The following is a 23649-nucleotide window of genomic DNA, read 5'->3' as shown; positions in this document are numbered from 1 at the left end:
TCAGAATCTCTGGCTCCGGACTGCGCTCTCGCTCGCTCGCCCGCTCGCTAGCTAGCGTCCCTTCGACGCGCCGACTGTTCCGAGGTTCGCCGTGGCCCACATTCGCTGTCTACGACCTCGCGGACGATTTTCGAAAGTTTTTCGGAGTTCCGCCGGCTGGATTGTACGCTGCGAGGAGTCCCGTGCCGTTTCAACCGATCGTTTGACGGTCCTTTAATCGTTGCGCCAGGTATAGATCGCTCGACACGATTCGTTTCTTCTACGGGACGTAGATCTTTAAGGGACGATTGTATATATCAGTGAATATAAATAGACAGGGAAGATTCTTTCAAGAAAGGGAAGGAAGAATAACTCGGGGTTTAGAACTCGAAAGTCAAGGTTGGAACTTTATCTTAGCTAATCATATTCTTTGACCTTTTGCGAGAACTTCGATTGATTCGATAATCTGCACGAGAAAAGGTAAAAACAAGAAGTTTACGTGGAAATGTTTGACTTGCTTACTAATACAGATGACTCGATATACTTCGTTTACTTAATTGCGAACGCTTCAAGTTGAACTGGTAAGTCGGCTCACGGGAACGGGCAGGAAGGCGGAAAGTAAGATAATTAACCACGAAAAACGACCTTTGCGCGGAGCGATCGATCAAGGTTCGCGAGCCGGTCGATCAGAAAGTTTCGTCTGGCAGCGAAGGAGCCTCACGATTCCCCGATCCGTCAATAGAATCCCGTTTCCCTGCCGGCCGATCCTGATTATCCCAGGATTGAAGGAGATTCGACGGAACGCGGCAACAATGCATCCGCCGTCGTTTTTCAGCCGCATCGGGTCCGAAGGAGCTGGCTGAAGAACGGAGCGGCTGCTGCGCCGGAAGAAAAGGAACCCTGTTATTTACAGTCCCGTCGCGGTTGTTCGGCCCGGCGAACTTTCCGCGCGGAACCGCGAACAAAAGGGAGCCGCCGCTCGCCGCTGTGCTCTCGCGGTGCCGCGACGGCCACGTTTGAATATCGAGGAGGAGCTTGCGCGTTAAGGCCTCGCGGAGCTTTGGTACGCTCGCACCCCCGACGGAGAGGGTTGAACGAAGACGGAGCCAGTCGCCGCGAGAGACGGCGACAGCGCGTCAGGCGGCCAGAGAATCGTTTCGTCGAGAAGAGAAGTTGATGTACAAGGCTGGGAAAAGGGGAACGGAAGAATAGAGAGAAACTCGCGTCGAAGATGACGGGAGGGGGGAGGTTGAGGGATAAGTAGGAAACGAGGAACACGGCGAAGAGCAGAGAGAAGCGGGCGAAGCGGAGGAACAGAGAGGGAAAGAGAGGGAGGAACGGTAAGAAAGAGGAAGAAAGAGGTGTACGGGCGAGACAGAGAGCGAGGGATGAAATGTTTGAAAGGAGGGATGGGAAACTGAAGGAGGACAGAGATTAGAGGGCGAGAGGGGGACAGAGAGAATCGTCGAGGAAAGGGACGCAGAGCGGAGAGAGAGAGGGAGAAAGAGAAAGGGTAGGGGGTGGAACGGAGCGAGCATGCCGAGGGAGGGAGAGAAAGAGACGCGGGCACGGTGGTTGAGTCCGGCCCGACAGTCCGCGTGTTACCCCCAGCACGTAAAGCAGGGCCGCGTTTTCTCGGCTTCCGGTCACTCTATCTGATACGCGCCAGAAACCCACGCAGAGAGAACCGTCCCGGAACGGTTGCGGGAGTGACTGACGGCTCGGCGGTGTCCGCGTCTCGGACCCCCGTTCGCGCCGGGCTCTGCCCAGTGAACCGGAAGTGACTGACACACTCGTGCCGCCTCCGACAGTCACCGTGACATTCAACTGGGAACGTGCACACGGAGGAGGATCTTGCTTCGAATCTTGTGCAGGTAATGTACCGATTTCCTTTTACACTCCGTGGCCTTTGTCTCGTTCGGAATCCGTTCCATCGTTCTGCTTCGATTAGAATACGTGTTTGCCGAGTACACTCGTAGGAAATGTATTTCACGAGGAGTTTGTATATAGTTTCGTATTTGGAAGATTGTTCGTATCGGGACGACGTTCGATTATACTTTGAAATTTCGTTGGTTTTTCGTAAAGTTGTCGGCGAAAAGTATCGGTCAGTTTGTTCTTATCGGCTTATCGAGGATTTCCGAAGAAAGCGAGGAAGCGTCTTAGGGGATGCATCGTTCTCTCGCGGAGCGGGTTTCCCCGGTCAGTCCGCGACCGCTAATGGTGACGTGAATGTTTAACGACTCGTGCCATCTTGTTCGAATCGTGTCCTGGAACCGTGTCCTCGTATCGTTCGCTTACGTGTCCGTTTCCCGAACAGATTCTCGCGAATTGAAATTTAGAAGAAGTTTCGCGAGCTTCTCGTTCTCGAGGTTTCTCCGTGCAAAGTTTGAAACTTGTGTCATCTGACCTTTCGATTTTATCAGGCTCGCACTTGAATTCTTATCGCGCGGCTTGCAACGGTTACAAAATTATCGCCGCGTAATGCATCGTTGCGGATAATTATACACCGCGAGAAAATACGCGACAGCGGGGATCGTTTAATCAAATCCGCACTTGCATTTTCGTCGCGGCTAACTCGCGATGATTAAGATTTCCATGCGGCCTAGCTGACTGGAACAGGTAATTACGAAGTTGCGAAAAAATCTGTCCAACAACGGGGATCATTCGCGTGCCACCGGCACTTATTTTCAAATTACGCGCGCAACCAAGTTGCAATTCGGAACGCAACAGCCTGCAGTTTAAGGGAAAATTGTCCGGACGTCGTTGAATCGTTACTCGCGCTGCGTTCCAAGTTTTAATGCGTTTCCAGCTCCCTAATTTTTTCTCGTGCTCGTTTTATTTCCCTTCGAATAAAAATCCTCTACGCTTAACCCCTTGCCTTGCAATAACGCGTCAGGCGGTAATAAAAATTTCAAAGAGAATTTAACCAGCGTAAATATTACTCAATCCTTTTCTATCCGAATTAAGTATTATTCACTAGAAAACACGAATATAGAATATACTTAGTCTCTGCCTCTTTTTCCAATTAATTATTAACCCCCGCGGGCGGGAAATTATTGAAATATTCAGAACCATTAGCAGATGAAGCTAAATTATACATCGAACTCATACATGTTGGAGGACTGTGCCTTTCCAGAGTTCGGTGTCGCCAAAGTGGCATTCACCCTCGAAGCGTCAATGACAAATTAGTCTATCGTGGTTAAAAGAGAAATCACAGGGCAAAGAATTAAGTGTCGCAGAGTGTACTTTATATCGAAACTTCCCGCAGTATCTTCGGACGTTGAGGCCGACAGGGTCGAGTTTGCTGGTTCGTTGTGCACTCCTACGACAGCCTTGAAATCTTTTACGGAGTTCGAAACCGAAATACTCGGGCGCACCGTCGCGACGGCTAAAAACTTGCTCGGATTCGAGGCGAACCGCCATCGATACGCTCCGAGAGAGATCCGGCTGACTGACAGATTCAGGTACACCGAATCCGCTTCCGGTTGAAAAGTTTCTGTCAGCCGTGTCAAGTTTTCCGAGAGACAATATTGGAACCGGGGAATGTACAGAGCTCTCGAGAACCCGCGGAAAAACTCGCCGCCGAAAGTTCCGCCGGCAAGGAACACGAATCTAACTTGCGGAAATGAATTTTTCGAAGTCCGCGGGAAATAATTGCGTCCGTCGGACGAATGGGAAAGTAGTTTCGGTCGAAAGAGTTAATGGGCCCGTTGCCCCGAGATTCTAATCTTCCCGAAGATGCCTCCATATTTGTGAAAATGCGCCGAGGAAATGAGAAATCGTTTAACGGACGGGGAAATTAAATTCCTTAATGATATTCATAGTTTCCTTCGCGGCGGCTCCTGTGTCACAAAACAGTGATAATCGGACAGTCGATAATCGTACGATATGGGAAAACAGTTATACAATCGATTGATTAAAACAGGAAGGTTATAATAAATTTATCAACTCATTCGCAATGTCCGCGTTATTTCCCTACCAATATAATATTCGTCCGCCGACGTTCCTCTACGGAATTCGAGCAAAAACATGAGGTTAAAATGAACGGGAACAGAAACAAAAGCTTTGAAGCGTTCGGGTAGACTGTGGGCGCGAGTAACATGATCGTGAAGTTTGAAAAATAGACGATCCCTCTGCAGAAAATGGAAAATGGCCAGAGAGAGAGAGAGAGAGAGAGAGGGTTAGCGAGGAGAATGCGAGGAAACGAAAAGCAGGTTTTCCTTCTTTTCTGGATTCAAGTTTCATGCTCGATCTAGCCTCGGCTCGCCGCGGTTTGTTTGCAGTTTTCTTCTGGCCGGCGTTCCGAGGCCTCAATCACGTACTCCATTGACTGGAAAATGTAATCTCGCCATCGGCCCTGAATATTTTTATCCCCCGGCAAAAAATAATCGGCGAATATATCGCCGGCGTACGTGGCATTCTATCAATAAACCGTGACGACGCGTCTGACCGTCGTTTTCCAACTGTTCGCGAACGTTCCCGTCCTCCGTCGGCCTCCGTGACTTCGAAAGACCGATCCCTTATTCTCGACCGTCGCGTCGCGCCGACGAGCGCGGCGTTCATCCAAATTTATTCAACGTCGTTCGCGTTTCCGCGGTATATCGAACAGACCCGACGGTGTCCCGCTTAGTCGGCTACGATGAAACTGTGAAATTGGTGGCGCACGCCGATCGCTGGAATTGTCTCGGGGAAAATTGAAAATTCCACGTGTATAAACCTGTTTACCCACTTCGAGCGATACCTCCGCGCGGGAGGGGGGACGAAAAGTCTCGGGGACATTCGTACGGTTAAAAATAATAAACGCGCGTATAAATATAGCCTGGGGAACTCGTAAATACGCGAATTAATCGATAGCTCGAGGGGTGAGCGATATTGGGTACACTTTTTCAAGACCTTTTCGCGTGTCCCGCGTTTCCTGCGATCGTGATTAAAACTCCGCGGATGTACGCGGCTCCAATGAATGCTGCGCGAACGAATCGCGTCCCCTCTTAACCCCTCGCCGTACAATCGCGAGTGAAACTCGCGATGAAGATTTCTAGACTGATTCGACGATAATCAATGTTGTCCATTATCCACGGATCAGCACATAATCATCTCGCTGTTATCAATGTATTCTCTTCGAATGAAACTTGGAAAATTTTGCTTTTCTTCTACCTTGCCGATAGTAAAATGCGACACGAGCTTAGTAGCGGAAATAAGTACGTCAAGGGGTAGAACTAGCTACGGAAATATTCGAATATAGATATCGAAGATAATACCCAGCGTTGCTTGTTTCTAGTTCCGAATTGTGCTAACATCTCACCGCCTCAATGCCGCTTAGTAAAAGGCGAGGCAGAAGTCGCGATTCCAAAGTTACCGGAAAATCCAGCGCCGTAAGTTCACCGCTGTCGCGAGTTCAACCGGCGCCAACTACTTTGGCCCAGATGCGTGCGTGCGCCCTTGGCAACCCCTTCGAATCCACGAATCCGGCTCTCTTGACGGATAAGCGGCTAGAGTTTCGCCAGCGTCGGGAGTTTTTTCATTTTATCACCGGTGTCCGCTCGTTTTTCTGTCACCGTTCCACGTGGCCAACCGAATTAGCAAACACGCTCGCCGGTTAAGGGCGCCGTCGAGCTCTCGCGGAACGAGGGCGGAACGGGCGAGGAAAAAAGGGAGCGTTTTCCCCGCGCCGTCATTGGCCGCGTCCGCGTTTGGTATGCAAATTTTCGGGCCAGCCGGAAAAAAGGAACGGAACGGCTCGTTAGCTTAATCACCGCTGTTGTGTAGATAAATAACGCGGATAAAGTGCCCCAGTCGTGACCGAAGCGGGCACGTGTAAGTAGACGCTTTCAGACTAGAGCCGATTATCTCATCGATCTCGACGGTTTTTCTTTGCGCCGCCCCGGCCACGGACGATTTACGAGCCCCCGGGACACACGGCGGCTTTCCTGCCGATCCGACGGGATCGCGGTCGTCCGGTTTCCTGGCAGAAGTATTCCGGTATCAACCGAATTTCGCTAATTGCCGGCTCGACGAGGATCCGGCTCTTTTGACGCATCGAGCGGCCGACGAAATGAACGATTGATATTTGCCGAAGAACTTGTTCCTCGGATAAAAACGAACTCTCCGGAGCACTCTCGTTTGTCGTTTTATGCGACGTAGCCGTCGAGTAACTTCCGATACGAGCTAACCGTTTAAATTACTCTTCGAGATATAAGGTAGCCACCCTCGTGTATTCCATCGATTTGCTTGTAGACAGTTTTAGTCCTTTGTATCCGTGGAATTCATTTCTCCGGCTGATTCCGTCGGAGTTAGTCGAGACTACCGAGGAAGATTAACGACGAATGTTAGGCGAACGTCGCGTAGACGTTTCGAACAATCGTCCCCGATTAATTAAGATCGCCCTATTCCTTCCGTCACGCGGCTCTTCCTGAGGCTGACGTTCGCGCCACTTAATCGCCCGATCCCGGAACGGCAATAATAATTGGCCGGTGGTTCGGACAATGACAAATTGCGCGTGGTTTATCGGCGGAATCATTAGCACGCAACTGGAGCGTGTCTTCTTCGGGTCTCCGGCGTTGGATTCAGATGGAGGTGGCGAGGTGATCGGCGAGGCTGGATTACAGCCGTTCAGCGGCGATGCAGGCGTCAGCTCGAGCAATAGAGCCTCGCTGAGACAGAGGACGCCGTTATCTGAAAGAGAGTAACGAGGCTGACGCCGAACAGGCACCCAAACCGCCCGAGAGCCTCCGAGATACACGCGAAGACAAAACGGTCACTCGGACAAAGCCATTCTTATCAGCGGTTCCGCTCCCACTGTGTCGCCTCTCGAACCTTTGGTCCCTTCGGTCGCGAGCCGAATTCGCGGCGACGAATTGTCGCCGAGAACGCGGCCGTCTGTCGCTCGATACCTTGGAAGTCGCGGTTTACCCGGGCCGAGGCGATACAGTTTGTACGAATGAAAACGGGAAGAAATAGAGAGCGGCGCTACTTCGTTCGTAACTCCCGAAGTATCTGGAAACATTTAATAGTTTCCGCGCTGGAACTTCTTGTACGTTTCCGGAAGATACACAGACATTTCTCCCGGTTACACGATTCGTTATTGATTTATTTATATTCCGTCGTTCAGTAACCAGTAAACATTGCTATGACGAAGAATTCCTGTGTATATCTAAATGTTCGAGAATGCGTTGATATTATTACTATTACTGTTACATTATTATTATTAGGATTTGAATTTTAGTATATTTCGAGTCGTTCGGAAGCCCGTCCGTGTCTCGATATTCCGATTTTCCAAAATTTCAGCGGAACAAATGATATTCTCCTTAGTTATTCGAGCTCTAGGTTAGAAAGCCCTTTCTTTGGCTTCCGGATACGCCGTGCGACCACTTCAGAAGCTAACCTAATTTCCTCATGTTTCCTCTCCAAGCTCAACAGCATTGAGCGACTCATGTCACATCTGGAAGATTAAATAACTGCATCGTGAGCATTCCAACAAACGTTAGACGCGTCAGAACGCGTATCACGCTCTTCGTATTCGACTTCTGTTTTCGACTTCGCGATTCTCGGGCCCTACGACTTCTTACGGTAATAAGGGTGTTGAACTGGTTTCTTTAGTTTCACCAAAGAAAACATAATTCCACGCTTAAAAGTACAATGCTGAAGTAATACAGTGATTCTAACAATTTCATCAACGCAGAGGTTGATTTTCGATGCTTGTTTCTACGTTTATTGTCAAGACTGTCGATTACGCGAGCCAATGTTAACTTACGATGAACGAAAAAAGGTCGGCATATTTATAGGAAAAAGGAGCATCTACCGAGCGGCCAATCAGCGCGACTTTGCCAGACACGCGTGCCGATCGGCCGCCCGGGCTCCTTTTGTTTCTCACGCGACAGCGACGGTGAGTGTCCTACTGTCATTTTTCCTAATTAAAACCGCGTTACCTTCCTCGCAACTCGCGCGCCGTTGTCGCATGCTCATAATCGCGCCTCGTCGATTCACGCAAGCTAGCCTAACGAAAGGATCAACGATGTGATTGCAGATTACGAGCGAACGGGAAGAAGGAGGAACGACCGATGCGGAGGTGGAAGAAGAAATCGTGGGTCCCGGCCGGCTGATCCAGCCACCCAGCACTCGGTGGCCTGAGTGCTGGAGCAGAAGGCCCACGGGGTCGCGGTAGGGGGCTGCGGTCCCGCGAACTCCCGCCGGGAGGTTCGAGATTGGCGGGCATTAGGGAGTGGGCGTTCCGAGGGACCCGGCAAATGTGGCTCTGTGTACGGTGAGCCGGGGTTACGGGGGCCGCGGGGCCCGTGGCGGTGGGGGTAGATCTCGTGGCGAGGCAAGCGTGAGGCTACCCCTGAGTCCTCGCACTCTGTGCGCCCCTGGGGCCGGAGGAGGCGCACATGCTCACGCTCAGGGCGCTGGACCCGCCGCAGCTGCGACTGCGGCGACCGGCCCTCCTGGAAACAACCCTGCCGGCGAAGAGGGGTCCGGCCTTCCGGACGAGCCGATGGTACGTTCCCCTTTAACCCTTCACGCCTACCATAACATCGATTCGACCGCGATCGCGGAGATAGGCTGTGTACCGCGTGTCGCCTCGCGAAGTCGCTTTAACGGGGCTATTCACAAGAGCCCTGGGTATTTTCACCATAGCGGGAATAAAAGCCCGAGGAACCGTTGCTTCGATAATTTAGTCGCAGTTGCTTCGGCACGTTTCGCCAGTTCTGTAGATTCACCGTAGTTTTAACCTTACACCTGTTTGCCAGTCGAGGCGATCCTTGGTTTTACTCGCTGTGGTCAGCGACAAGAATCGGCAACCCCTCTAGGATCACTGGTCGAGGGGAAGCTAGTCCCACTCGAAGGAATTTGTTTGTACGCGCCCGCTACCTTGGAAGGCTACGAATCAGGCGGACTTCCGATTTTGCACACGCCTACCTGGTTTATAAAAACCACGCGAGATACGGAGACGATAGGTACAAGATAGATTCAAGCTAGACAAACGAGAGAGTATACAGACGTCGTTGTAGACACTCGCCTGACGAGTATCACTGAATTCTCTTAATGAACAGCAAGTTATTTCCACTGAAGCAAACATTGATACAGTCCACTTCCGATCGGTCGCGCAAAGTTAAGTCGGCCTGCGACGTACGGGTTTCGCTATTAAAATGTCGAAATGGAGAACGCGTACTCAACACTGCGCCGCTGTTACGTATTAGACTGGCAGGGATACGATACGCTCCGCGGGAAACGGAATATCGTAGCGATTCAAGTGTTTCTGCGTGGCATTGTGCTCGAGCGTTAGTGTCGGTAGGTTTAGAATGGATTCTGAGATATTTACGAGGGATTCCGTTCATATTCTTTGAGGGCTCGAGGGACTGGAATTGGAGTGTCGTGACGATTCGAGCGTTTTAGTGGCATTGTGCTCGGATGTTAAGTGTATCGATTGGTTTAGAGTTTCTTGTATGTCGGGGATTATATTAATATTTAATGGACTGCGAGTATTTCAAGTTGACTTACTGTGAAAAACTACTGTAATGTAGATAATAAGTGGAAACGAGTAGAAGTGATTTAGTACAATAACGTGTAAATTGTGAATATTACAAGAATGACAGTGATAAAGAAATACAATGATTTTTGCTGCCGTATTTTTGGAGATCTCGAAAGGCTGGGATCGCTTTATAATTCTGTCTTTATCGTTTCGTTCGAAGTCGAGGATCAAAATTCGTAACCGAGGTCTAAGAATGACAGTGACGAAGATAATACAATGATTTTTGCTGCCGTATTTTTGGAGATCTCGAAAGGCTGGGATCGCTTTATAATTCTGTCTTTGTTGTTTTGTTCGAAGTCGAGGATTAAAATTCGTAACCGAGGTCTCCAGTGATCTGGACGCTAGGTTGGCTGTCGGGTCTGTTGAAATGATAGTTGTATAAATACTCCGGGCGCTCTCGTATCGGAATTAAAGTCGAATCAGTGAAAGGTAACGTGTCATAACGGCATCGGAGCGTATAAAAATTGCACGAGGACTCCGTGGTACGGGAAGTTTTAGAAGGATCCGGGTATCTATTTCGAGGCGGATCGATCCGAGCGGTGCACAAGGGTTTGATTCAATCTCGATCATGCTGTATAGACAACGAGTGCAGCTGATAGCGAGAGACGGAGGAATGGTTAAGACAGGGCGGAGACGCGAATGTTTTCTTAGGCTATAGGCCGCTAGGTTAAATTGGTGTCGATGGTATTGAGAACGGCTGTTACGCCAGCGTTTCATAAATAGAGGGAAAATGTTATTCCTGGATCGGGAAATGGATGAATCTCCCTGCGACCGGGTTCCTGCGACGATTTAAATAATAAATCCAATGCTGTCTATCGTACTGAATATACGTAACCTGCCAGTAATTTTCTCCATCGGAAATATCACTGTTATTTCAAGCCGCGGGAGACCGAGTTACTTAGTTTTGTAATTCTGAATTAATTTCGACGCTCAAGGAACCGGGAATCTCTATTTCATATTTAAATCTTCAATATCTTCTTAACCGTCGCCTAGTACGAAACAATTATCTCAACGTGTTTCAATCTTAACACATTGACCGCCTTAAGAGACATTTAAAGCCTGAGTGTCGGCAACAAAAAAATATTCAACACATTATACAGTTTCGTAAAATAGTACATTTCAAGTGCATTCGTCGTATACAATTTAACGGATCCAGAAATCCGCATTATTGCGTGGCCGGCGCTCAAGCGACTGACTCAGAATCCCGCGTTTTCACGAGGCCGGCCTCATTCGCTTGTATCTGATCAATGAGTAGCCGAAAAAAATATTCAACACATTACATACAGTTTCGTAAAATAGTACATTTTAACCTCTTAGGCACGGCTGAATTTTGCGAGGCTGTTTCTCTGCAGGCAGAGTTCTGTACGGACAATGCTGTTCTCTACGCGAGTAGATTGGAATGAAGTTTTCCATGATTAAATTACAATTTTTCTGAAAGATATGATACACATGATTTAACTTTAACAATTTACTGTAATAATTAGTAATACGATTGAGTATGATCTATGATGTATTGGTAGCGACGGAGCCACTATAGTGACGCGTCGTGTCTAAGATGTTAATTGCGTATTCGCCGTATACGATTCAACGGATCCAGAATCCCGCGTTTTCACGGTGCCGGCGGTCGATGTGTTGAAATATAAAAAGTTTCTCCGAGTACTTTCGGGTTGAAACAATGAAATTAAACGTATACGAGTGGTCTTCACGAACGGTAACCATCTCTCCGACAGGTACAAGTCGAGAGGGCGGCGCAACAGGGTACCTGGATATGCTGCGTGCCGTGTTACTGGCTCCGAAGAAGCAAAGCGGTGCACAAGGCGCTGCTCACGTTCGCGATGCTGCTGGTCACCAGTCTGCTCGTCACCAGCCCGGTCCTCTTCCTCATCACCACGCTGCCGGAAGGGGAGCAGCCGCGTGAATGTTCGCCGCTGGTGAGTCGGGCTCTATATATTAACCCTTTGCGCTCGAAAGTTTTTCACTCGAAGTATTCTATACTTTCCAATCAGATGTAGACAACATTCTTTAAAATGAATCTAACAGGAAATCATAAATTATTAGCTATTCTCTTTCAATATCTCACGTATTATAAGGTATACAAAGGTGAACGGTAAACACCGAAGTTTATAATTTTGCTGTATCAAATCATCTGGCCTCTCGAGTGCAAAGGGTTAACGATAAATCTATCGAGTACAATGACCCATCACCGTTCTTGCAATTATTCAAAAGGTAACAGACGCTTCTCTGAGAAATCCTTAGAGATCGATGCAACGATGCTCAAACTGAATTGAAAATCAATTCGATTAACCCCTTGCCTTACGTTCCACTTCGTAGGTTAATAATGCGCTAGCGAAAGAAAACATTCCATGCACTTTCTACGTCTATATACAGTATAACCCATACAAATTGCTAAGAGCAATGTTTCATTCAAACTGAACGCAACTCAACCTTTACGTTCGTTAAACTATTCGCTGCTCGGTAGTTTCAGTGCTGAGCCCCTCGCACATTCTGCTAGCTTCAATTCAAAAGTGATCATCGTTCGCTGATCATCTTCCATCGCTACACCTCGCTCCGCGTTTCGTTTCACGATTGTTTGTCGCACGACAACAACAAGAATCTATCAAAACCAAGGAATCACTGTTACCAGAAGTACTCAATCTCCGCTTCACGATGCTCCCGTAGTCTTTCGACTTGCAAGTACTCAGCCAAGACGCGAGAGCGCGATACGTACCACCTCGAATCCGCCGAGCGCATTTTTCCCTTCACGCGACGTCGAGTAAAAACGTTTCCCGCCGGGAAACTTCTCGTCCCTGGCGCGCCTCTCTTCCTCCCCTACCCCCATTTCCCGTTCGTTTTTCCGTGCTGCCGAGCTCCTCAGCGTCGCATCGCGGCCAGAATTAAGCAGTCAGGAAACGCGCGTCTCGGTGTCGCGACGGGGTTAATGTCTCTCGAGGAGCTTAACGCGAGAAAGCGGCATTAAAAGTCTCTCGTGCGGGCAGAGCCGTCACCCCAGAAAGGGAGATCGTGTCTAAGCGGAAATTTCGAAGCCGCGGGGTCAGGGAGGGGGGCGCCTCGCAGCCGACGAGCCCGGCCGAGAAGGCGTGTGCGCGCCGTCGGAATAAAACCGCGGGATAACCGAAATTCCGAGCTGAATTTCATCGAACGCCGAGCGGAATCGAGCGGTCCTCGGCTCCGTCGTAAAACAGAAGCGGGACTGTAAACCGATGGATAGGTTCCGCGCCGATCCCATCGCTCTCGAGGGCGGATATCGTTGCTTTTATCGTTGTTCTTTTGTTGCCGAGTTCTACGGTCCCCGGAATTCTTCGGCGATCCCGCCACAAGCGGCCAAGATTTCGATTTCCATGAGCGGTGTTTTACGACGTCCCTCGGTCGTTCCCGCCGTTAATTCAACGGGGAAACGCTACGACCGAGCGATCGGCGTCCCTGGCCCAGTATTCGTTGATATAATTGTCCGTGTCTTAGGTTGTAAAATTAACATCTGCCGCTGTCGAATTAGCGAGATCCGTTCGAACTTGAATTTCATAATTTCGCTCGATCGTTATCGATCCTTGGGGATGGAGTTCATTCTGATTTTCACGGTGCAGAGGATTCAGGGGACGATCTTGTAAGAGGACATCGGATGGAATACGAGGAGAGAATCTTTTCGTTTAGTTTCTTCGGGTTTTCGATTCTATTCGGGATTCGGCGTGATTCCTCCGATTTTCAGGGGTCGGCTTCCGTTTTTCTCGCTGATCCGTGAACGATGTTTCCGTTCCTTGGCCGGATCCGGCAATCTTCGAGCCCGCCGCCCGCAGGCTCGTCGCGACGCGGTTCGGGAACGGCTGAGGCGATTTGTAAGCTGTCCGGCTGCGCGCCGCGGTGTAACAGGTTTTGTCCGCGCGAGCTAGACCGTGAGAGTTTATGTCCTCGCCGGCCGAGCTCGGCCCCGGACCGTTATATCACGCGCTCTCGCGCTCGTGATGCTCTACGTCACGAGCAAAACCGCGTGCTCTCGACGGACATTTTCGCTGCCGACGGAGCACGGTCTGGGTACAAGCCTCGGGAAGAGTGGGCTTTGTTAAGCGGTTGTTCTCGGATAAATCATCTGAACAGTCGGTTCGGAAAATGCTCCGGTCGCGCTCATTTGAATCTTCGAAGAGGCGTGTTACGGACAATGATCCGAGAGTGATCTGCGCTCTAGATTCGACGCAAGATTACAGTCTTACATATAACATTACGTTCCGTGCGATGAATCGATATATGAAATATTGAAACAAAATAGCCTTCTCTTAACGTACATACGTTTCCTTGTCTCTCAGCTTCGAAGAGCGTCATTTATACGAAATGTCGCGCAGAGAAAAACTTTCGAGCGCAAGGGGTTCGGATGGCAGATCTCTAGAACTTGATTCTAGAAATTCCAAATAGAAGTGACACGTGAAAATCATACGATAAAGTGAAACTGTACCGTTCCTTCCCGCAGAATCGGAGGAAGATTAATCCGAGAACGAGAAGCTAGATTTCTCGAATTTGATTCCTTAAATCGAGTTTCCCATAGAAACGAACGCACGTGAAAATCATAGGTTTCTCCGAGTTCAAGATGAAGTGCCGTTACTTCCTTATCAATGGTTCGTTTCGAAAGAGGACGTAGACTCGCGACAATTACATTTTGCCGGAACTGCGAAAGAGATCTCGTAACGCGAAGAGGGGAGGCCGTAAGATGAGAACGGTTTTTGAAGATATTCTGTTCAGGGAAGGCAATATATTCCCGGTATTTCGTAACCAGCGGTTCCCTTAATCTTTCAAGGGTTAACGTATCTCGGCGGCGCTTCTGCCCGGGAAAATATTTCTTACTTCTCGGCAGTATCGTTTCAGTCGGTCTCGAGGATCAACCCCCTCCGCGGCCGAGTCGGGGGAAGCGTTTCGTGTCTGCGAGCCCGAGGCGTACGCGTAGGAACGGGAAATATTCCGCGAAGATCTTTCGCGTCCCGTGTTCTCCGTCTCGCTCGGAGCGTTCTCCGGCGGTCGGATACGAGATCAAAACGCTCCACGCACTCGTCTGATAGGGGTAACTTAGAGCGGAGATCCCGCTAGTTGTTAACCTGACCCCGCGACGGAGAATGCAATCTGCGTCTGGTTCATTCCGCGTCGCGGAGTTTTCTGCCTTGTTGGAGACGGAGTCGGTAGAAATGTAATTTGCTCGGGACTTGACGACAACGAACGGAATGCAACTGCTAATACGGTAGTAGAAAACTGAGCGTTCGGTAAATCGTAATTGCATCTGTTACGCCTTGATCGTCGCCGGAAGGATTACCTTTAATTGTAACACTAAAAGCAGCAGAGAGTTCGAAATTACATTCCTGATCTCTCAACTTTGCGATTGTCGACGAGACCACGGATGTTTCTCTGAGAAATAAAAATTGACTTACGCGAACTGAATTATAAATCAAACTCTCGATAGATGCACCCTTGAGGTTTCCATAGAGGAATTTCGGAAAGTCGATTGAACTGCTCGGTAGTTTTAGTGTTACTCTCGTATGACTGACAAGCAAAACGTAACTACTGAAATTATAACTGAATCGCCACGATTGTATTCGCGTCTGATTAAAATCACACGAATCGCGATTGCAGGTGAAGCGGTGAGAAACGTTCGCCGATAAACACCGCGTTCGGGCGCACCGTAATTTCACGGGCATCCGAAGTTCAGTAATCGGATTACAAGTCTCCCGGCTCGGCTGTGAAGAAACTCGGAAATCATTCGGAATCCCCGGGGATTCACCTTGGCCGTCGCCGAGGAGCGGCGCGGACCGTGCCGGAACTCGCGTCCGCCTTTGTTTTCCCGTTCCCGTAATGGAGTGTAATTGGTATCAGCTCGCAGTTATCCTCGTACGGCTTCCCGATAAACATTAGGCAACTTATAATTCAGTTAAAGGTCCTTGGACGAGGATCCCGCGAGCGACTCGCCGCGTTAATCGATCGAGCTCCGCGGCGATCGAGTCGATTCCCGCCGGAAAATTCATTTCCGCGGCATCGCCCGCCGCGATCGCCGGTTTTTCTAGCGAACTGATTATCGAGGGAACGCGGCCGCGTTATTAAAATCCGCCGGAGAGCGGGGCGGCCGACGCGAATTCCGTCGCGGGCGGAACGGCGGCTCGGTTTATACGGGCTGTTTCGATGATGGGGATGAGAGTCTCCATTAAAACAGGCACAGTATCGCTCGGCTGAAATTTTGATTCCGCCGTAAACCGTGGCTGGCGAGTGTCGTAAACGGAATGAAATATCGCCGTAACGGCCGCTGTTCCGTTTTTCGATTACTCCGATTTGTTTGTTTTTTTTTTATTACTTTCATTCGATTACTCCGTCGCGTTATTCGTGCGTCGCGTTACCGGGGAATATCGCGGATATCATTATCTGTATTATCTCGATCGATTGCGGATTATCGGAATAAACTTTCCGCTTGACGCGCCGGGAAAGAAGTCGCACAACTCCCGCGACGAGTTCATTAAATGTCCCGCCGATCGTAGTTCCGATAGGTTCGCCGCTAGTTCGGATTGAAAGGGAATCCTGGCTGCGATTTCGAATAATTTCCACGCTTCGTTGAACCGTGTCGCGCGATAATTCGGCAAAGGTAACCGGTGCCATCTGTTGAAACTTTCGCTAATGAATGGCGGGCCATTTGCGAGCGGGATCGGTTTTAAAACCCATCGTTCCCGTTCGAACGCCCTCCCCGCTTATTTATCGTTGTTAATATTCGCTCGCGATTAGTTCGGATCCGAACGAGCCGTTAACGGGTTACAGCTGGACGCGAGGGGGATGCTCGCGAATTCGAAAGGAGGTTAAAGGCCGGCCGGGACGGTGAATCGTTAACGCTCGCGGACGGATCGATCGATCGTTGTCGGCGGCGCGGTAAAATAGCGCCGAGTAACGCAAAAATAGATCGCCGCTAACGAGCTCCTCCTGTGCGACGTGAATTTATTAATTTTCATCGCGGCGCCGGTGATCAATTAGCGGTCGCGGTCGGCTGCTCGGCCGTTCGATTATCCTCCAGTTTCCTTGGAGTCGCACCTGTGAACGCTGACAAAGGACAAAGGGAGGAGAGACAGGCGAAAAACGAGAATCGCGGAAAGTGTGAAAGAAACGTCGAACGGTTGCTGGATAGTGTCGGATAATTGGTTCGAGAAGTATAAGCATTAACGAAGAATAGCGAAAGGAAAGGAACAAACGTGGGAATTAAAGAAAATATAAAAGAAACGTCAATCGATGGCCAGACAGTATCGAATAATTGGTTCGAGAAGTATATACACTAACGAAGAATAGCGAAAAGAAATGGACAAACGTGGAAATTGAAGAAAATATAAAAGAAACGTCGAACAATTGCCAGACAGTATCGAATAATTGGTTCGAGGAGTATAAACACTAACGAAGAATAGCGAAAAGAAATGGACGAACGTGGAAATTGAAGGGAACGTAAAAGAAACGTGAATCGATTGGCAGACAGTATCAGGCAGTAACAGTATCAACTACCAGTCGGTTCCAGAGCCAGTTGTTCTGGAGTTTCAATTTCGCAAGGGTATAATTATCAGCAACGCGTTAGCCGACATTCCCAGGCTAACGTTATCAATTATGGTTTAATTATCGGCGACAGGGCACGTGCAACGCCTATCCTATTACCCGATAGTTTGTAATCGATGTGTGTTTAGCAGCATCTCGCGGATCGGTAACTTCTGTTAACGTTGCGGTCGGAGCGTTGTCCATATACTCGCGGGACACGAGCTCCCGCGGACGTCCGTCGGGCCGAGTTTAATCCAGGATCGCGTGAAACGACTCGCGGAAGCCGCGCAAGTTCGATCGACGAAAGATTTATCGACTTATTCGCCCGTAACTGCTGCCGGTTTAAACGCACCGCGGCTCTATGGAGCGCGAGAATCGCTGAGAACCTTCCAAGACCGAGACGCTGGACCCGGAAACACGGTCCGACGGTGTTCTTCCCGTGAAGAACTTTGTTTACCGATTTCCTGGGTCGTTCGCTAACTGCTTAACGGAGTTGGTCCGTTTACCGAGTGTTTCCCGAGTCGATGCTCTTCGTCCAGAAAAACTAGCAGGGACCGTGGAACGCAAGTTTCCCGCGTGACGCTTCGTTTTTACGATAAACGCGGTCGAAAACTGATCGCATTGTTGGATACTAGAAGCTAACGCGTCTGTTCGTGACAGACCCGTTCTACTTGACTTTACTCCTGCAGCGCGTGCATTTGAAGTAGATCACCTCGGAAACAGAGCCTTCTATAACAGAAATTTCAATTTATCCTATTAACTTTCTTTCTCGTATATCCACCCTGTCCCTTCTGGTTCTTTCTATACATTCTATAATTCCTCCATACCTATATTAACCAATACCGAAGTCCCACTTTATGCTTATAATTTCCATTCTCCGGTTCCTATGCCAGTTTTACAAAAATACCTTAACCTACACTAAAAGTCCTAGATAAAAGCGCATTTTCAAAAAATGTTGCCTTACATAGCTCGGCCAGGGGTAGATACAACATTACTCCTTATTGGCGAAGGTGGATAAATAAATTGTCTTACTTAGTTAAGTAAATCTTACAATTGTTAGTTATATAAGCGTGGCTATTTAGGTCTTGGTTGGGTAAAAATTCTAGATAAAGGCGTTTATTTTCCAAAAATTTTATGGCGAAGACTTATCATAATAAATTATAATATTAATAAGTAATATATATAGACATTGCGCTTGTGGCTATATTAAGGTCAGGTAATAATTTATTAAGGTAGTTAGGTAGAAATTCTAGATACTACACTATCATCGGAATCTCCCGCGAAAACGGACGAAACGAAAGCAGCCGCAATTACGAGTGTTCCGAAGATTCCAGCGGTAATCCGAAATGAACGCGCACTGGGGGACCGAGAATTCATAAACCGGCGGAAATATCGCGGCACGCTAGTCTTCATTCTCCCGACATCACACGCCAGTTAGAGGAAATGCATTTCACCGGCGAACACAGTTCGTCCATATAGCCAGGGGACCGTGGAGTCGTCGAATTTATACGGCAGCGCCGGCGGCCACGAAATTGCCGGTCGCGGCTTACGTGTTTCAATTAAACAACGCCGTTCAATTCGCCCGGCGCGGCCGCGTCGCGTAAAAATCCGCTCGTCGCCGCGGTTCGTTGGGGGGACGATCGAAGAATCGAAGACGATCTTCCCCGACGCCGGTGTTTCGCGTCGGGACGGGACGTCCCGACTTTCTCCCGAGCGTTAAGAGTCGATTCGGAGGATCAGCTCGGACGGTTAATCGAGCACAGAAGCTCCGAGGTAATCCGTGATCAATTAAGCGGCTCTTTTCGGCCGCGGCTCCGCTCGCCCCGGACTACGGACTGTTAATAAGTTTGCAGTAATTACGGGTCTGCTCGTGGGGAACGTGGTCAGAGGGATTCCAATCAGATTGGCCGGTTCGAATCTTCCGGTTCGAGTCGGAGAAGGCGGGGTACGCCCACGCGGCAGTTACGGACACGTCGCCGATGCTCGGCGAGTTAATCGATTTAACCCTTTACGTCCTGAAGGTACTTTAAAGCGGCGCTGCCATTAAACCGTTGCCGTGAATCGGAGAAGCTTCGCTTGTCCCGAGGTTCCACTTCGCGCGATTCAATAATCTCGCGCGTTTATGATCCGGTACAGGCAGCCCTTCTACAGCACGGCGTTCTACAACACGGTTTCACTCTAACACGATAAATTGCGGAAACCCTCGTGCAACACTGCAACCTACAACACGGTTTCGCTCTAACGCGATAAGAAAACTGCGAACACCTTTGTATAACAGTGTACGTCTACTGGATAACACGATGTTTGTTTAACATATTTCTAAACTAAGTTACCTTAGAGTAACGACGGAGAGCGACGAGGCTCGTATAACGCGGTTCCACGCAACACTTTTCCTAAGAACCTATGTACAGTTGCCTGTAATCGTAGAAATATTTGTATCGATTATTTCCACAATACCACTGTCTCGTCAGTGCAATATTCAAATTAGGTGTACGAAAAGTAATGCGATCTCGACGTAAGCGAAGCAGACCGAGACAGCAAGCCTCGTTTCCATTTCGTTCGCGAGTTTCTCGGAATTCAGCCGACTCGGCGGAATACTCTTGACGCGCCGAGTTCGCCGGCTGAGCGTACGTCGCGAGACACGTTCCGGGATAAGATCCGCAGACGACGAGCGAGTTTGCGAAGTCGAATCGCATCGTGGACGGACGATTTCCCGCGGAGAGCCGCGTCTGTTCGCGAATCGAGCGATCGGGACGCAAACAGGGGAGACGTTCCCCGTTGCGTCGGCGGCGTATCGCGAATGCTTCGGGGTTTCGATGATTTATTCAATATCCAATATTCAACGGCGACGAACGATGGATTTGGAATGAAAGTCTTCGGTCGTTCGGCTCTGCGAGGAGCCGCGGGAGGCGTGCGACTCGGTTCTATCCGATCGTCGAGGCAGCACGTGCTCGCGGCCGCCGACGAAGCCTTACGCCAAGGTAAGCGTTCGAGGCGAATGTCAACCCTACGGGGCGAGGTCAGGGTTTTACCTTCATCCTGACCTTATATCTCCTCCTAGCCCGGATGTCGAGACGACGCCGAAATCGTTCTTACGCCGCGTCCTTAACAGGTTGAACGCCGCACGATTTCGCAGAGGAAAATACACAGAAAAGATATGATATTAAATCATTTGATTGAATTGCATTATATTTACAATACAGAAATGTTTTTATATAATTGTCGTTTCATTGAGTGAACTATAGCGATTCGATTCGGTGGGGGTCGCCGGTGACCCCTACGGCATTCAACGTGTTAATCCGTTTTCGATTCTGCTAAGTTTGGACGATGTTTCAGTTTCTGTCTGATCAGTGGTGTACCTAGACTACTGTTAAGCGTTCCGAGTGGAAGCTAGCCGATATGGATTTGAAAGTGGTACTCAATATGCTCTAGCGCGACTCAGTTTCATTCATGGGTATCTTCGTCAAGATATTTTTACAATAGATTATATCGCTACGTTATTTTCAATATTATTAGCAAGAGAAATCGTCTACACTGCACTCTGCAGACCATCTTTTAACCAGTTAACTGTGTTTGACGAGTATACACGTCATCGTAAAGCTTGATACTAATTCTTTCAGAGATGAATTCTTTGTATTTTCACATAAACGTGTAATCCTTCTTTCTTTCGCTTCGATCTTTTATTAAAATATACTTTACACGCATTCGTCCCACGTTCCACGAGTACACGCTCCATTTTTATCTTATTGCGCGCAGGACGATAGGTTGTTTCAACTAAATTCCACAGTTAACTGGTTAAGATGTATTTCAAATGAAATATCGTAACAATATAAATTTATCGATAGAATGCAAGAGAAATTCGGGGCGCAAAGGGTTAAATACGAGAAACACTACGAAGGAACAATAGCGTACACGTATGATAAACGGTTAAGAGCAGTGTTTATATATTGTTTGTTATTTCAGTAATAATATCCAATAGACGTAGAAGTAGATTCTGATCTTTAAAGGTTAACGCAGAATTCCTCGATGACAAAGGGTCATCGAGCACTCTCCCAGCGAGCCAAGTGGCAAATATTGTTCTCTGTTACTGAAGCTCGATTCGAAAGTAAAACGTTACAGTCGCGACAAGCGAAGTGATTAAGACGCGGTCCCTTTGAAGCGAGCTTTATACTGCAGTGGTAAAATAAGTGTATTTGCGGAGCCAGACTACTTTGTCGTTTTCACGCGACACGTTGTTAGCATCCGTGTCTCTGTAATCACTCCGGCGAGTCCTAAAACGATTTTAGTCCTTCTCCTTCTCTCCGGCACGCTCTAATTCATTATGTATTCATAACTCCGGGGTTCGACGCATACATTTGCATGCGCCGCGCCGGCCGATTCGGGAATTTTTCCGGCGAAAGGTGGAAGACCGCGGGGAATAAAGGAAAATACGAGCGGAAAAGGCTCTCCCCGCTGTTAAAAGCGAGAGGAGGAGAGCCGGCCGCGTCGCGATCAAATTTCATTTGCATGGAACGCTCTCTTACGCGAAATCTGAGCGCAATTCCGAGTCGATGTTACGCACGTGTTCCTCCGATCTCACCGTTCGCGCGGCGAAACGCGGAATCCGCTCGAACGAGGTAAATACACCGGGTTCCTCCTCCGCCATCTTGCCGGGGATGTGATTTAGATAGAGCGGTAGGCCGTGCTCGGAATATAAATTGCAAACACGCCCGTGTAATTCAATTTCCCGTAACGGGGATGCAGTTTCCCCTCGCGCGGAAAAGTATCGGCGGGAACTTCGAGACTTGACGCGTCCCCTCACCTCTGGCTTGCTCTGGAATCCTTGTTAAAAGAATCTCATTTCCCTGGACAGAACTTCGCCGAACTTTTTCCCGTCGCTTTCGCGGGAGCGCGACCGTTTCGTCTTGAAAATTAAACGATCGTCGATTTTAATATCTTACGTCTCTTAAGGCGTTAAGAGAGTTTCATCGAATATATTTGTATAAAACAGTGACAATGTTTAACTATACTCCGAGGATTGTCCTCCGGTTAAGATCTTAACAAGATTCTGAATTTTCAAGGGTTTACTTTAATTAAAGTGAAGCTTTCTACCTCTCGCGCACTATATCTCGGCACGTCGCATAGTATCTTGAAACGTATGATGTAACGTAGTGTTGCAATAGAAAGATTTCTATAGGAATAATATAGCGAAAGTTTACTCTTGACCGTAAGGACTTAGAATTCCGGCTCGGCTGGATTCGATCACTCCGTTTTTCCGTTTTTTTGAAAAATAAATTTCTGTAATTTTTTTCAACGTTAAAAACGTTAATAGACTCGAGATTTTCTAAACGCAGTCACACTATTTTCCAAACATCCCTGCGCCGGTCCGTCGCAGTACGACCTGGTCGCCCTTAAAAAATTCTAGATACTACAATAACAAGGAATAATTCCATCGACTCGGTTCCAATGACCCGTTAGAAATCGGTGCACGCCGGGATCGCCCGCGAACCGCCGTCAAGATGAGGCGAAAGCGTCGTCGCGGATCACCCGGTACAGAGAAATAAATCAGCTCGTTCTGGTCGGCGCGTATCTGGGCGCATTCCCGCGGTCGGCATGGAAATTCGTGCCGAGGGCTGAGAAGCTAGGTCGCCGATTCGATTCCCAAGGGTCGCGGCCGTCCCGGGCGGATGCTTGATCGGGACCGACGACGCGAAGGAACTTCCATTAACACGAAGAGCGGCGAGCGCGCACGCGAGTTTCGCGAGTTCGCCGCATAGCGCACGAGCCGCCGCGTAATTGAGCCGGCAGCCCGCGGACTCTCGAGCGCCCCTTGAAAAAAGGCTCACGAGCGGAGGCGTTTATCGAACGCCAAGGTCGCCGCGATAACAGATAAGCCGGCGATAACGCGAGCCCCGCGATGTTTACGAGGCGGGGACCCTCCATCAAAATCACTCGGCGTGAAGCACTTTGCGATTTCCAAGTCCCGACGAGAATTTATGCGCTCGGGGATTGATTGCATAATAGATAGATTAACCCTTTGCACTCGAGAGGTGACTCTCGGTTGACTTGATGCAGTGAAACTGTAGAATTATTTCATTTAACTGAATTCAGAAACTTGGCAGTCTCCTGCGATGAATTTTCTTTTCACCTACTTTTCGCTGATACGTATACTAATCATTGTACGTTAATCATTCTGTATAGAGTGGTACATTTCGAAGTAATCCAATAGGCGTAATGCGACAAGATTATCAATGCGTGAATCGTTGAGGATTTTTCGATAGAAACGTCTCGACGTGCCAACGTCTTTCCAACGCGAGTGGTTAAAATAGCGTTGTTGCTTAAGGAAACGATGTCGTCTATATCAGGTCAGACGTTAAAATATTTCTAACGAACTTGCCGAGTACAAAGGGCTAATTTGCCGATAACCTTTTGATAAAGAAACGCGAGAGTTAAAGGTTCCATTAGAACAATGGAACTCTGGTTTCAGTCCGTGTAGAAGATTGATTAAACCATCCCGCTACCTCGGCCGGATCGCCGGCAAGTTTACGTTCTCCGTGAATCCGATTGTTCCGTCTCCAACGAGCAACCGTAGAATCCCGTCCGCCGTCCAACGGCGA

The 23649-nt window shown here is 48.8% G+C and overlaps 1 protein-coding gene across 4 annotated transcripts in view; it reads left to right on the top strand.

The window, feature by feature from the left end:
• Nucleotides 1-1507: 1507 nt before the first annotated feature.
• The window catches only part of LOC116432637 (neprilysin-1), a 109970-nt gene continuing 87828 nt past the window's right edge, over nt 1508-23649 (top strand). For 3 of the 4 annotated variants that reach the window (XM_031989798.2, XM_031989796.2, XM_031989797.2), the window contains exons 1-3: nt 1508-1853; nt 8003-8473; nt 11239-11439. In XM_031989798.2, the coding sequence (XP_031845658.1) occupies nt 8471-8473; nt 11239-11439 (204 nt within the window). In that variant the 5' untranslated portion in view covers nt 1508-1853; nt 8003-8470. The remainder of the gene's footprint in view (nt 1854-8002; nt 8474-11238; nt 11440-23649) is intronic. The other variant, XM_076369715.1, reaches the window with a different exon arrangement.

The sequence above is a fragment of the Nomia melanderi genome, chromosome 8 (assembly GCF_051020985.1).
Source record: "Nomia melanderi isolate GNS246 chromosome 8, iyNomMela1, whole genome shotgun sequence".
Classification (NCBI taxonomy): domain Eukaryota; kingdom Metazoa; phylum Arthropoda; class Insecta; order Hymenoptera; family Halictidae; genus Nomia; species Nomia melanderi.
The sequence above is the reverse complement of the archived record's forward strand: the minus strand, read 5'-3'. Positions and strand labels throughout refer to the sequence as shown.